This window comes from Amphibalanus amphitrite, unplaced genomic scaffold, assembly GCF_019059575.1.
Source record: "Amphibalanus amphitrite isolate SeventyFive unplaced genomic scaffold, NRLGWU_Aamphi_draft 000532F_arrow, whole genome shotgun sequence".
Classification (NCBI taxonomy): domain Eukaryota; kingdom Metazoa; phylum Arthropoda; class Thecostraca; order Balanomorpha; family Balanidae; genus Amphibalanus; species Amphibalanus amphitrite.
Genome location: NW_024882026.1, coordinates 250035 through 265561, shown reverse-complemented (window position 1 = coordinate 265561; position 15527 = coordinate 250035). Strand labels below are relative to the sequence as shown.

At 48.6% G+C, this 15527-nt stretch overlaps 1 protein-coding gene across 1 annotated transcript in view; it reads right to left on the bottom strand.

Moving 5' to 3' along the window:
• The window catches only part of LOC122393361 (protein piccolo-like), a 134675-nt gene extending 120881 nt beyond the window's left edge, over positions 1-13794 (bottom strand). The window contains exon 1 of the mRNA XM_043389303.1: positions 13650-13794. Coding sequence (XP_043245238.1) covers positions 13650-13761 — 112 coding nt within the window. The 5' untranslated portion in view covers positions 13762-13794. The remainder of the gene's footprint in view (positions 1-13649) is intronic.
• Positions 13795-15527: the final 1733 nt, after the last annotated feature.

Below are 15527 nucleotides of genomic sequence, written 5' to 3'. Positions count from 1 at the left end.
AGCGTTTGCGAGAAGAGTCGGAGTTGAAACCGCTCTGACTGGGGTGGGGAATGAAAGATCAGAGATCCAGGGTGGGGATCTGGGAGAGGATATCTTTGAACAAGGATCCGGGGTCGATAATCAAGGATCTGGCATCTGAAGTCTGAAATATTGGACGTCAGATCCTGGATTTGAGATCAGGACCATAGGATCTGTCACCCAGGATCCAGGATCCCGGATCTGTCAGATAATTACGATCTGGGATCTATAACATTGGGCATCAAGGATCAATGATACCCGATCCAGATCTACGATCGTAGATCGGGTATCTTGGATTTTTTACGCTGAGGGAAAATGTACTTGAAGTCGAGAGCCAAAGTCAGAGAATGTAAACCTTCTAAATCAATATTTCACCCAGATTTTACCTTCATTGGACAAATGACCTTGTAGCTCCCAGTTGATGTTTTCTGAGCCATGCCATTCAGCTGACATCGTGAGAAGAACATATACTTTACAAGTCTTCAGGGATGACCTACACAGCTTTCCATCTGGTCCTATAGATCCCAACTTCGCCACATTTGTTTCAACATCATTTCGGCTGAGGATGCACGACAGTCACGAACTTTAACGTCTCAAACTTTACGAAGGTCGGACGCCTCCCGAAGTTGGCGAATAAATCGTACGTTGGAGTCGTGTTTCGCTCGCGAAAGTTACGGCGGCGTTTGCATACGGCGATGGGCGTAACATGTTGCAATATGGTTTAGTGAGCATATGAGATCCAGTTAGCGTTTTAAATGGGTTAAGCTGAAATGTTAAACTGATTTCAATAGCGCCAAGCGTTGCAAAAAAAAAGTAAAATAATTCATGACAGCTCATAGGGTTGAGATCGTACAAGGTTATTTCACTGCAATATTCTTCATATATTTATTATATTGTGCAGTGTGCACCCATTTTTTTAGCGCATTCGGCCTACACCAAAAATGTCCGCATTTCTTGCAATTTGCCATGTTGAAAACGACATTTGTAACATAACTGGACGAAAGCAGAAACGTTTGAACTAAGAAGCACCAACAAAACACTTGCAGCGCACTTCACTCAGAAAACATCTCTAACGACTTCAATCAACTTCAAGAGACAGGGGGATATCCCTGGCTTCGCTGCCAGCCACACTGTCAAGCTTGACGTCAATCAGGGAATGTTGCATATGCACTATGCAGTCACATTATACACTTCTGAGGGGTGGGTACTATCCCCGCTCGGCCCGGCGAACATCGGGGGAGTCCCTGGTTCTGAGTTCATGAGTCAGAGTCTGTGCACTTGCCGACTGCCTCAGGGCAACTCGTGAAAACCTGGATCTACTGTTTCCCTTTTTGTAGTTAGGTACTGCTGAAGTCAGCACCCGGTCAGGAATGGGAGAGGACTTCGGTCAGCTCTGGAGGTGCCAGTCGGGACTAAGCAACTTAGATTCAAAAAATCATTAATGTGTGAGCCAATCAACATTCAATTGTGTGATTTTTTAAATGAAACCTAACAATACTGAACACAGAACAATTGTGTTAAATTTGGTTGGAAAGCGCTTCTAAATGCTAAGACACGTTTTGAAATCACCCCAGCTTATGATCAACCAAACACCGTTGCATTAACGAAATGTTTCTGGGACATACATAAATAATAAATAAAGCTGTATCGCTGAATACTACTCAATTCCAGACTGCAATTAAATTCAAGTGCAGGATGGTTAATTTGTTGTTTTCTCAGCATTGCATTTTCCCAGACATAGGTAATTTCCTCTTCCAAACGAGCCGGGCACCAAACGACAAAGTACTCTCGCGGGGGCAAGTCTCGCCAATGGTCTTAGCGTTCTCAGGAAATCCCGGTATGATTGTAAAAATCAAGCATCAATGCAGGCTGCAGCAGACAGCATAACCAGCGAGATTGGTATAAAGTGGTGAAAGAACGTTGCCCCATAATTTGGCATCGTTCGAAATTCGCAGTTTTGTTTTCCTTTTGGTAATGAAGTCTATATGATTAGTGTAAGCGCTAATGCAAACAATTAAAGTGACTGCTGTTCACACCATCGACTCGTACACCGCTTATCCATAACTCATCCTGCAAATAACAAACTATAAAAGGGCACAAAAAAACCCAAAAGCGATTATTTAAACTGACGGCAGCATAACTGTCATGTTCATAGGTGGCGACTGCCGCCTTTAAGTCGACGCGACACTACGAAACGCAATCACCAAACACATTCGGCACAATAACATTCAGTAGAAATGGTCCTTTCAAGCTCGTAACGGTGCTGCTTCGAAACGTGCCGCTTACAACTTCGCTTGCTTTGTAAAGCGCCAGTTCACCGTACGTTAAGAAGTCACATGTTGGCACAATAGAAAACATGCGCGGAGTCGGAAAAGTTTGGTAACAATATTTGAAAAACAAAATGAAAGGTAACGATGGTGGACACAGGTACGTACACTGGCAACTTAAACAAGGTCGTGAGCATGTCACACAATTACAATGAACATGTTAGCGAATACATGAATTGATAAATGCATGAGACGCCGGTTAATGCATCATTCAACTTTGCGCGGCAATAACGATTCAAACGGAACGTTGAACTGTTGTAGAAACGGACAGCGCCAAAGCTTAGCCCAAAGTAAGCCTATGGCCTTGGTTTAGACCAGTTTCGAAACCTAGCGCGAGCAATAGGTAGGTAAGAGCTTGAAAAATTGCTGTCAAGTTTCAAGAGTATGAAATCGATACAAAATCCGGTTTATTTACCCAGAGGCCAGTTTTACCAACAGAAAAATAGCTGCCTGTCGGAATGTTTTGCCTAAAGGCCGCTTCACGTAGGGCGCGTAAACGGTAAAGCCCTATCCACTTGCGCGCCCATAGCGTTATGTGAGGCAACCTTTAGGCAAAAAAAAAAAAATCCGGCAGGCGGCTATTTTTCTGTTGGTAAAACTGGCCTCTGTACCAAAATTCTCAGCAATATCTTGAATTAAACCTAATTATAGAACGTTATCTTGCTGAGTGCTAACTTTAGCTCAAGGGTATGATTTTTCCGTCGGTCGTGGGGATCGTGGTCAGGGATCGTGGTAGCTATTTTCTGCCATCGGCAATCGGCACGGGCCGAACTTTGCAAGGATTCTCGGGGACAGGGAAGCCTCACATCAATGCGGTGATGGAGTTATTTGTGTCTGTTACACCAGCTGCTCAGATATGCAGGGAAGCTTTCCAAAAAATATAGTTTCCAGCCTTAGTTCCAAAGTAATTCGGCATTCCAATAATATGTTTGTTCCTTGAAGTTCATTAATGCCGTTGCTTATCCGTCGTCACAGTGCTATTCATTCTTCAAATTTTCACAATCCTATAAATCTGGTGCCCACAGTGCATTCAGTCAAATCAAATCCACTATGGACAGCATGCCCTTGCACCCCACTCGCAGGATTCACTGGCCATTTACAGCGCCTCTGCACCTTTCGCGCCTCTGCACATCACCGCTGACCTCTCAGGCCCGAATTGCCAGGTTCAGGACAGCCGTATCCTGAACGCCACAAGACATCCTCTCTCGCACCCCGCTCGGTAGATTCCCCGGTCAAGACGGCTCAGCATAAGGCAGCTTCTTTCCCAATGTACCACCTCCTACAAAGTGGCCTCTATCGCAGCATCGTGTTCGATAGATTATGTAGTCAAGGCATACCTCTACAAGGTGTCCTCTCCCGCACGCCACCCGCTGGATTCCCCGGTCAAGACAACCAACTACAGCACATCCCTCTCGCACTCCAGTGTCCGCTACAAGATAGCTCCTTTCGTACCAGTCCCTACTGCAAGGTATCCTCTATCGTACGCCGCCCGGTAGATTCCCGGTCAAGACAGCCCGCTGCAAGCCATCCTCTCTCGCGCCCCGGCAGCTGGGCCCTCCAGAGCCGCTCTGAAGTGGCCATTGTTCCGTTTACGACCACCTCGATGGCTGCCGGTCACGTAAAAACCCCGGTGCGCGTAGCTCTCACCACCAGGTCAGCGCGCGCGGCGCCGAGCTCAAAGAGAGGTGGGCCAGCGGTGCCCTCGGGCGGTCCCGTAGCTCCGCTGCAGAGTGCAGAGTTGAGGGACAGCTAGGTGAGTTAGCTGGTGCTGCCAAATTATGGTGTCTTTCTCTCCAACTAAGGTCAGTCAGAAGTAACGAGGAACCGCGTGTGCATGTAGATCTTATAACGCTTGACATTCGCAATGGCGCAACTTTTCTTGACGCCGCATACCGTTTATTTACGCTTCTCTAAAATTGGGGTCACTTTCTCTCCCCCCTCTCTCAATAATGAACCTTGCAATCATCAAAGTCCCTTGTATCTCCCTACCGGTTCACTGTTTGCCGACTTGCCGCGCCGGATACCACTCCTTTTCTAACCCTCCCACACCCTCCTCCAATCCTCCCACCAGGGCTGCGGAGTCGATGGATTTTCGGCGACTCCGACTCCGACTCCGACTCCGGCTTTCAAAAACCAGCTCCGACTCCGACTCCGACTCCGGGCAGAATTGTCGACTCCGACCGACTCCAACTCCCGACTCCGACTCCGCAGACCTAGCAGGGCTGCGGAGTCGGCAGATTTTCGGTGACTCCGACTCCGACTCCGGCTCGGGTTTCTAAAATCGACTCCGACTCCGACTCCGACTCCGGTCACAACTGTCGACTCCGACCGACTCCGACTCCGACTCCGACTCCGACTCCGCAGCCCTGCCTCCCACACCCATCCCCAGTCCTCCCCTAATCCTCCCACACCCTCCTCCAATCCTCCCAAGTCCCACGGCCACACCCACCTCCGACCCTTCCACACCCACCACTAATCCTCCCCAAATCCTCCCACACCCACCTCCAATTCTCCAACCCTCCCAATTCTCCTCCAATCCTCCCACACCCACCTCCAACTCTCCCACACCCAACCTCCAATCCTCCCACACCCTCCTCCAATCCTCCAAATCCTCCCACACCCTCCTCCAACCCTCCCAATTCTCCTCCAATCCTCCCACACCCTCCCCCAACCCTCCCACTCCCTCCCCCAACCCTCCCACTCCCTCCTCCAACCCTCCCACACCCTCCTCCAACCCTTCCCATCCTTCTCCAATTCCTCCCCATCCTCCCAAATCCTCCCAACCCTCCTCCAACCCTCCCACACCCTCCTACCAGCGCCCAAAGTATTACGGCGGACGTCAAAGGCGCGCCAGCGCATGGCTCGAAATAGACCCGGAGTCACTTGAGGGTCGGTCTGTCGCTGGCCCTAAGCTAGCTCTGACAGCAGAGCATGAAAATCCAATCGGAAAGCGTCGGCGGAGGCTTATCTTCAAAGGTATCATTACAGTCATTGTGTGTGTTCTATTTTGGAGCTCGCGTGCAGTCAAAAGTAGGTAGAATATGATGAGCTCCAGCATCCAGTTTGACGTCAAACGATACGACTTGACATCATATCTAAAGCAGGTCTCTATAGTATAAACCGTCGCAGCGCACAACAATGTTCGCCCACGAAGCCTTCGCTTTCTTCTCAAATCTGGTTAGAATTGCATAAAAATGCCAATGGGACACTCGGACTGAAAGTTCAGCCCCTCATATTTCTTGCTGGCATTCCAAACGGCCAAATTTCATTTTCAAATTGACACAACGCATCTGCCAGAATCAGAATCACTTGGCACGATCGACATATGTTCCGCGTTACCTCTCCATTTCTCCAAATCGGAGATCGTAAATTTAGAAGCGGCGACCAGCATTCCCCGCGTTTTACCGACTGCGAGACAGCACATCCGCGCCATGTTTTGTCCCCGATACGGCACCGCGCGCTATGTTTGTCTCTGTTGTCCATCGCGCGCCACATCCGCCTCCTCTGCGTCATGTCAGCCGCGATCGACACCGGCGCGCCACATCCGTCTCGGTTTGCTTGCCACTGCGTCATGTTTGTCCCCGTGACGGTAACTGTGTCTCCCGCAAAGCCAAGTGTCCGGCTTGGAGATCGCACGGGTTGGGTTGGGTGGGTTTGGTGTCTGGCTCAATAGTCAATACCATGACGTATCGTGACGTGACGCTCCGTGCATTGATGTCCCGTGACGTGTCGTGGATATGACGTGGATGTGACGTGGACGTGGGCGACAGACGTGCCATGGCGAGCTGTGTTTAGTGTCACAAGATGTCGAATGGCATGAAGCAAAGGCAAGGCATGACACGTCGACATCCTGAGGCATGAAATGTCTATACTGCCTACACATGTCTTATGTCTAATATCACGGGTATTGTCACCGACTCAAGCTCAGCCCCTTCTGACTCATGACTCCACTGAGTCTCTACCCAACCGACCCGAGTCTTTGACATCACACCACTTTGTGTCTGATCCCAACTTCATGCCTGTCCGAACCAACACCTTTTAATCTGTCACAACGTGACGGTCTGAGACCCCACCCCTGGCGCACCCCTGTCTGCTGAGTGCTGACCCCTCCTCTCCCAACTCTAGACCTGTCAAGACCACGTGCTGTCTGATCCGCCCCAATCAGTCCCGCGTCAAAACCGTGCCGCGCCCCATTTCCGTGACATGCCTCGCCCCGTTCCCTATAACCCCCTGCATGTCACACTCATGCTCAGTGACCATGGGTTGCTCACCGCCGCGCCGTGCCCACTGACCCTCCTCCCTCAGACCTACCGTTATGATCCCGTGCCGTGTCAAACCCCGTGTCATGACCCGTGCCGCGCCCGTGCTCACCCCGTGCCGCGCCCCAACAGTCAGCCAGAGCCTCTGAGTCACGCGTCGGAAGTGGCCATTCATTACGGAATTCCGCGAACCGGTGGTCCAGACGACATCCAAGGGATTACTGAATCCCAGAGCGCCAGTTTCGAGCAAACTGCGCGCCTAAACACGGCTATTCTGGGACATCTGTCCGTGCAAGGTGAGGGATTCGGGAAGTTCGCTGTTTTGAAAGGCTGATTGAGGGATGCTAAAAATATGTGTGATCGGTGTGGGGTTAGATTAGATTTAATTTTGCATCCATGGACATCAGCTACACAAAAAGCTCCATGAATATGGTTATTTGGAGGAGCCAAATCAATTTGTCGCAGATGTGGAAAAGACTATAGATTTGATGCATTTTTATTTGGAAGCGTGATAGTTTGCATGTGACAAGACATCACTCATGCGAAAGCTTCATAAAGCTTTCGATGAGAAAACGTTCTCAGGTTTCAGGCGAACTCATAAAAGAAATAAGTAGCATAACTCTGAACCTCTTTAACCACGAACAACTTCATTACACAACTGAATAGGAATTAGGATCGCATATGATTCATTGGACTATGACGTCGGACTACGACTATGACATGCGGATGATGCGTTCGCGAGTGTTTTAATGTAATCGTCGATGTGTTTTAACGTAGCTTTTGCCATTGTATTGGTATCATATATTTTTAATTGGGTCTCATTCAGCTCCTATGTCAGCATGTCACATTCCTGACCGGATTCTTAATACCCACCCCGTGGAAGAATTCTAATAAATGACTTTGACTTTGACTTTGACGTCCCATTACATCAGCCACTGTATGACGTGATATAAAATCTGTGCGTGACGAAATCCGACCGATCCGACCAAAACATACGTCATCGGAGTACCTAACGTCACTGAAGGCACGCACCACACAACGATAGCATTGCGCACAGCTTCGATACGCGCAAAGGTACACGCTTTGTAACATCTTTGTTAAAGAATAGACATAGTCTTTTTCCGGCGTCACTCGCACGTGCTTTTCCACTGGCGAAATGACGCACTTTGCGGCGTGTTGGTACTGCGCCATTCCGTGATATATCTGGGTCTGAAGAGCAGATCCATTGTTCAAAACCGTCTTGGAAAGCCTCAGCAGACGCCGTGTCTGCAGCACCAGCCGACGCGCAAAAAGGAATAACAAGGTGTTATAAGATTAGGATTTCAGAGCTTTTCTAGCAACAAGGAAAACATGGACGAGTGATAAACATCTGTGGAGAATTACACGAGCGACATCCTAAGGCACAGTAAAATTGGCACTACAACCGCCAAGTGTAGCGAAGTTTACGGTCGACTATGGACAAAAAAAAAACGAATACACCAAATAAGTACAACGGCGTCTTAGTGAACTGGATGGATTATGATGGAACGTTAGTAATGGTGAAATTTTAAATATTCCACACGTTGAATAGTGGCCAGGCGCCACTATGTGCAGGCGCATGGACCATGAGGGCCACATCACGTGTCACATGTCGTGCCTCTCCGCTAGGCCACGTCGTGTCACGTGGTGTGACGGCCCGGCAGTGATGTCATGACGACCCTGCACCTCAATAACTGAGAGGCCAGCTGCACTGGGGTCAGCTTTTGGTGAAAATCACTCCGCATATTTGAATCCAATTGGTGGGTATTTCGAAGGGTTGCATTTTGCTGTCAGCTGTTCATAAAATAAACCACCTGATGATTGGATAATTGTATGTGTAGTATCTACCTACAGATTTCATGTCGCAGTCGAAGCAGATTGACCACTCCACGGTTCATTATCCTAGTAGAATAAGTCGCAATCGCGATAGACTAATGCTTCCCAGAACGCATCAAGTCAGGTCGAACAGACCGACCCATGACTTCCCAGGGCAGTATAGACCAGATCCCATTTTTACCAGCTCGCGGCGACAACTCGCCAGTCATTGTCTAGGGTGCGACTGCGGACCGCCAAGGCAACGTGGAGTCTACCGATGCCTTACCCATTTCTGTCTACGAGGCGAAGGGTCAGGTTGCAGTAGACCGACCCCACTAAAACCCTGGTCGCGGTGGACCAAACCCATCCCTCCCCAGCTCGCGCCAGGTCAGGTCAGCGGGCCGTTTTCGGAGGAGCGGACCGGCGCCTCGTCGTCTCGCCGTATTAATCGTCTCTCCCGACGCCTGAGAGCCTCCTTTGTGGCCGCTGCCAGAGATGACCCGACGATGGGCCCCATGGTTGGGACGGGGCGCGGCTGGGCGTTCGGCTAGGGGCTTGGCTAGTGGTCGATGTGGCTTGGCTAGTAGGATGTAGTTTGGTTTGTCTGTTGTGGCATGGCTAGTTTAGCTAGTTTTAAGTTTTTAGGCAATGGTTTGGCTAGTGAAATGTGCCTTGGCTATAGGGACATGGCTTAGATAGTGAAACGTAGCTTGGCTTGTCCAATGTGACTTATCTAACAAATCTTGAATGCAAATATTCAATCCTAGAGTAAGATATAAGAAACTTTGAAAAATAGGTAGCAAAAAATGGATTGAACTATTTGGCTATAGGGAGGTTGCAAACACTTGTATCATACAAGTCTTAAGACCCAAAATGCAAAGTCATATGTTATGGAGAGCTCATGGTAAAATAGATCTAAAAATATATTCAAGCACTTAATTACTGATGACCTCAAGCATACCGTGTTCACATCACCGGGCAGTGCCCCATGAGAGCGGGCCAGAGGGCGCCGGGTGCAATTACATTAAATCCGGCAATGCATCGCCAGCGGGGCGTTTAATTTCACGGCGGACGGAGCCCACACGTCTGTCCGATTCGCTACACAAATAGACCTACTGGGCGACTACGTGGTGACGGAAAGACGCCCACAGGGTGGCTCAATGTGCCTCACAAATAGTTTCACACGGTTACTAGTGGGCAAGTACTTGATTGTGATATGACGCCCGCAGGGTGATTTAATTCGATACACAAATAGTCCCATTCGGTGACCAATGGGTGATTACCTGGCGGCATATAGGCATCCACAAGACTATTCCTAATAAACAGCCCGATCTGTGACTATTCGGCCACTACCTGAGGCCAGTAAGGACCTCAAGCGGTGGTTAAATGTGTCGCACAAATAGTTTCCGACGGGGCTCACATGATTGTTAGTATCATTCATTATTTCGAGCCAATGTCTGAGCTCACCTCAAGTGGAAAATCGAGAAGGCTCGGACGGAGCTGCAATTGATGTTGGATAATCACTCGGAGATTACATGTATCAGCATATTATTACATAAGGGCAGGGCTCAATATGAAATTGTGCTCGCCGACGCAATTTAGTTTAACTTAACTCGGATGTTCCGGTACGGATGCTCCGAGATAAAGAACATGAGGCATTGTTTTCGGGCTGCTCTTGTCATCAAGGCAACAATCACCTTCCCCGCAGCGCATTTAAACTACCTGGAGTCGCCTCTGGCCGCTAACCACAGGGCCATGAACTTGCACGGTCACCCAAAGTTCCCAGGGTGGTCACGACCTGGCAATCACAAAGAGTTAGAGTTGGCAACTCCGAGTTACGGGCAGTGAATGGCGAGCATGACGGCGATGTCCCTTTTGTCAGAGAGGTCGTCAAAGGGCAAGAAAATGAACAGAGACTTGTGTCATTCTAGACTGGTGCAGTGTTGTCATCACCAACAGAAGCATTAACATTTGTTAGAGCCAGTCGCCACCACAACAGTCATCATCAGCTATAAAAGAATCGCCGGTCGCCGAGCAGCAGCCCCCCATAATGGACAGCTCAGAGCGTTGAAAGCAAGCAATACACCGCATTTATCAACCCATCTACAAATATGAGTTCGTGTCTGCTGAAATTCACAGTCCATTAGAATACAACCGAACTTTCGTCTCCAAAGACAACCACTTTAGCCTGAATTATAAGTGCTAACTGCGGTGTATTTTCTTCGGAGAAGCATCACCTGACTCTCGATGGTTCTGTGGGAGGGGCACGGGGTGCCAGACAGACCATTGGCAGAGCCGCCCGGACCAGACAATCAATAGGTCGCCGCGACCGCCGTGGGCGCAGATCGACCCCCCCCCCCCCTCCCCCTCCAACCCCGCGCTTCCGTCGTCACTCTCATTTCCAACACCGGGACGGGAAGAGCCAGTGGTTTGAGAAACGTACATGAAGCAAACCAGAAACAACAACGGTTAGTAGACATGTTATACGAATTCACAAGCTTGATAACAACAATGCCTTTGCGTGCTTCATAAACACGCACGGCTTTGTGTGTTTATTGTTTATGACAATTAGGTACTAGAGCCGAAACATGTGATATCAAACTTTGTCAACTCATCATATCAATGTAATCGACGTGAGCGAGCACAATGGAATACGGTTGTCAGCATGACAAAGCAAAATAAGATCGTCAGCAAAAATTGCATTCATCGCCAAGCTAGTATCGTGTGTGACGGGCTATATCCGTTTATCCCATTTACTAACCGGATATGATTTCAGTGATTTACTTCACTAATCTGGCTCAGGCACCCAAAAACGGATATCACATTTGCTTGTCATCTCCTTCTTCCACGTCAGTACGTTAACCGAGCCTAATCGAAAACAAATATTCCTTTCAGATATTCGAAACGTTGACAATCACCGATCGTCAAACATCAGTAAGCTATGACGATTTTGCTGTCGTGCGTTTCCCAGCCAACACAGGCGCTCATAGATTACGCCGTAACCGTAGTGTCACAACATAAGCCGAGCCTATTTGGTAACAATTTGAAGCAGTTCTTTTAGCTCCGTCCGCCATTATGGGCTACAAAGTGGAGGGCTAAGTGAGCTACACGACAGTTCAAGCCATTAAATGCGATGATGGTCGCCAGCGAGCTCACAGGCCTTTCAGTGAATTAATGAAATTGAAAGTAAATATCGCATGAACAGACCAAAGTGAAAACCGAGACGTGTTTACCCTTCATCACTTTTGAGACTAAATTAAATCTGATATTTGAAAAACCAGTGGCGCTAAATTGTAGCGAGCATCCGAATCAGGGCATTTCCTTCAACAATCGACAACGTTGATATTACTTTATCTCACCGTAAACTCAGAAACAAATATTAAAAACAGCTCACCTGACAATAACAGCAATGACACGTTACCCCATTACTCCGCGAGTCTTATACTGGTTAATGGTTATTGCTGTTTACATATTCACACGTCAAGAGCGCTGGACAAAATAACTATACCGCACACGACCGGTTTGAAAAGCAACTGCCCTTCTCCACCACTTAATCACACCTTTTTATCAGGATTTCGAAATAAAAACCGGTCTTATGTCGGTAATGTGTGAGGTCGGTATTGCTAGGCTGAATATTATCATTCTGACACTTCAGACCAAGTTCTGAACCAATTGCTGTCTCCGTGTCCCCGTAGATAAACGCTTCAACGTAAATCCAAAACTTCTTTACAGTTCTTGGAGAGAAACGCCGAAAATAAATATGGCCAATGTCAACAAAATCAACTATACAGAGGAACCATCGCATGTAAAGAGATAAAAACGTAACCCATAGGCCCATCTGCTTATTTGTAGCGTTGCGGAGATTTGCTAGAATTCGGCTCCTTGCTTGCGACAAGAATAAAAAGAAAAATAAGGTAAAAAGTTACAAAAAAACGATGTATTTTATGGGAGGAGATGGAAGACAACAAGAATATAAAGACTAAATTTCCAAGATATATAGAGCATCGTTTGTACAAATGAACAGTGAGCACCGGATAACCATTCATCTAAGAGTCAGCCATCAGTTGTGCATTCAATTGCACCCGGCAATGCAGAGCACATTTATCACAATCGTCTCTTCATTTTCGTCCATTACCTTGACTAATGATAAGACGTATGATAGGTATGTTTGCCCATAGTCCCTAGATCCTAAAAATAAACGATGTTTTTTCCTCATGAACAATCATTAACGGTAGACAGCCCTGCATACAATCTAACTACCAGATTGAGTGCATCGTTCTATTTGAAAGTGTTCGATTTCACATTCCATTTAGACCGAAACAAGAACGCACTCCCTGGAGTGTACGCAGAATCATATTGCATAGGCAATCCGCATAAGGGTCACATATCAACTAAATATAGAACGAATTCATAACTGGTAGAGCGTATCGCATTGTAAATGTGACGGGTCATTTGGTCAGGTCGCCTGGGCATTTCTGTGGCACGAGACCCCGCAGTGCCCACAGGGAATTCAAACAGAAGGGTCACATTACGACATTGTCTCTGATAAGGCCGGCACAACATCGGATAACTGAGGGGTTTCGTGATCTAATAAATCTGTTTCGTCCAAGGACCAACATCCACTACCGTTTTCATTTTCCTCTTCCTGATTTATCAGAACTTCGTAACTTCCCGTTTTTCAAATCTTTTCGAAAACGATATAACAATGAATGAACATAAGATTTAATTTATCATCGGACGAATGGAAGAGCATATTGAAGGTAAGAGCAGAGGCAAAGGCATAGAAACGCTGAGCGAGGCATAGAAATGCGAGCCATCTTGGATAAGCTATCAAGCATTAGCCAGCTTAGCAGATTTCCGTATAGCAAACCAGTTTTGTCGCTAAAACAACGATTTAAGATAAGGTCCGAAGAAGGAACGCTTCAACAAATACCATAAATGTAACCGAACAACTAATGTCGTACTGCGCGTAAAACGTCAGGTTTGGCGATGGAAATGGCTTGAAACCGTAACTCAATTTCAGAACTGAGCATTGATGTGTGCATTGCGGCGATGCACAAAACCGATTGCGTACCTCAGTCTGAAGAGTTTCTGTGAGGCGTCTGGCGTACCTGAAGTGTAAAGTGGTCCCATGTGTACCTCTGTGTAGGGTACCATTGTATGAAGTGTACCTGTGTGTATCTGTGTATGTGTACCCCGCGTGGTACCGTACCTGCCATATGTCCCGAATGCCGCAGTGCCGGAGTCGCTCCGGGCACGGGAGAGCCCAGCTGATTCCGGGGAGCCCTCTCCGGACCGCGCGCACGAAACGAGAAGCCGGACATCCGCAATGCGCTCACTGTGCCTCAGCACTGTCTCACTGTCTCAGCACTGTCTCACTGATGTCTCACTGATGCCTCACCACTGTCTCACTGATGTCTCACCACTGTCTCACTGTCTGATGTCTCACTGCGTTCGCTGTCTCACCACGGCCAGTAACCCATGTTATTGTCGCTGACAGACAGCTTTGTGTCACCAATATTCACCCCAATGTCTCACTTCTGTCTCGCTGATGTATCAGGCTGTCTTGCCCACCACTGATGTCTCAGCACGCCAGCCGATGTATCGCAACCGTCTCACGGGTTCCTTATGACTATTACAGAGTTTCGCCAATTCCTCACTGGTTTTATCACTGTCTGCAAAGTGACAGCCAACCTTTTTTGTTCACATTCCACCAATGTGTCTCCCTCAGAACTTAAAACGACACGACCCCACTTTTAGTCTCCGCCGTCCAACGTTTATCGTTCAGTCTCGTGGTTCACAATTTTCTGCTCGGTTTTGTTTTTCCTCGCTGCACACTGTATCACACCGGTAGATTTGTGCCTCATTTTGTCTCCCTGACGCATCAATCCGAAAGGATTTGAACCACCATCACGGAGTTCAGTTGTTGGCGTCGATCCGAGTTTGCAGGTGTCAGAAAGTGTCATTCAGTGTCAAACGATGACACTCGGTGTCACAATTCCTCGCCGTGAAGATCACAAACTATCACGGTAAAATCCAACAAGACCGCAGTCCTTGCCTCTATAAATCACCGCAAAGTCCAATCACACCTTCTCCGTTGTCTGTTTTCAACACTGTCCCTAAAAGCACGCACTTTTGTCGTCCACGCCAATGTCCAGCGTTAACACAATAAACCCTCCCCTGTACCTCTACTGTCGCCTCGAGGGGCGATCTCAAACTAGCAACCGTCCGACCGCGTCGGCAGCCCCGCAGCCGGCTCGAGAGCATCCCGCAACGCCGTAACACGCCTGCGCCCCTCCCCGCACCACGGCCGGGCCATCAAACAACGCCGGAGCGGCGCGGCGAGACGAGCGGCCGAGTTAGCACGGCCGGTGGCACGGAGCCCGTTTCGTTATTGGCGGATGGCTCCGAATGGCGGTGGGACGGGGCACAAGCGAGCCCGCCCCACGCTCGATGGCTGGCTGGCTTTCACGGTCAATGTCGGCCCGCGAGGGGGGATAGGGGGGGGACGCACGACTGTGGAACGCACAACACATGAGGTGGGGGGGGGGGGGGGGGGGGGGGGGGGGGTCGTACGCCGTACGCGCGATGCGTGTCAGTGCCAGCTGACGTATTGAACGGAATTCTAAGAAGCTGACGAGCGCGGTGACCAGACCGGCTCCTGGCGAGATATTCAGCCATACGCCGACCGTTGGTGAATCATAGAATGGGCAGAGGTTCAAACGTCAGCTAAAGGAACTTAGGAAGGCGTAACGCGGAACAGGTTCAAACCCAAAGTTGATTTGCAAAGCTACGTCGGTACCTTGTGAAGTTCAAATGTAACTGACAGATAGGTATGTGAAGGCTTTTGGAGACAGAAACGCAGTCAGTGTGATTTGCAAATATACTTCGTAACATATTTTTCAGTGATGCCTCAGCAATTTGATCTGCCCATGTCACGTGTCACAAAATCAGTAGCGGCGGAACACCTTCAATTAAGGAGGGGGGGGGGGGGCACTGCCGACTTTTGGTCGCATTCTTTCCATGCAACGCCCATAGGGCTAGTGTTAAAATGCCCAAATCAAGGGGCGAGGGGATACGGTGCCCCCCA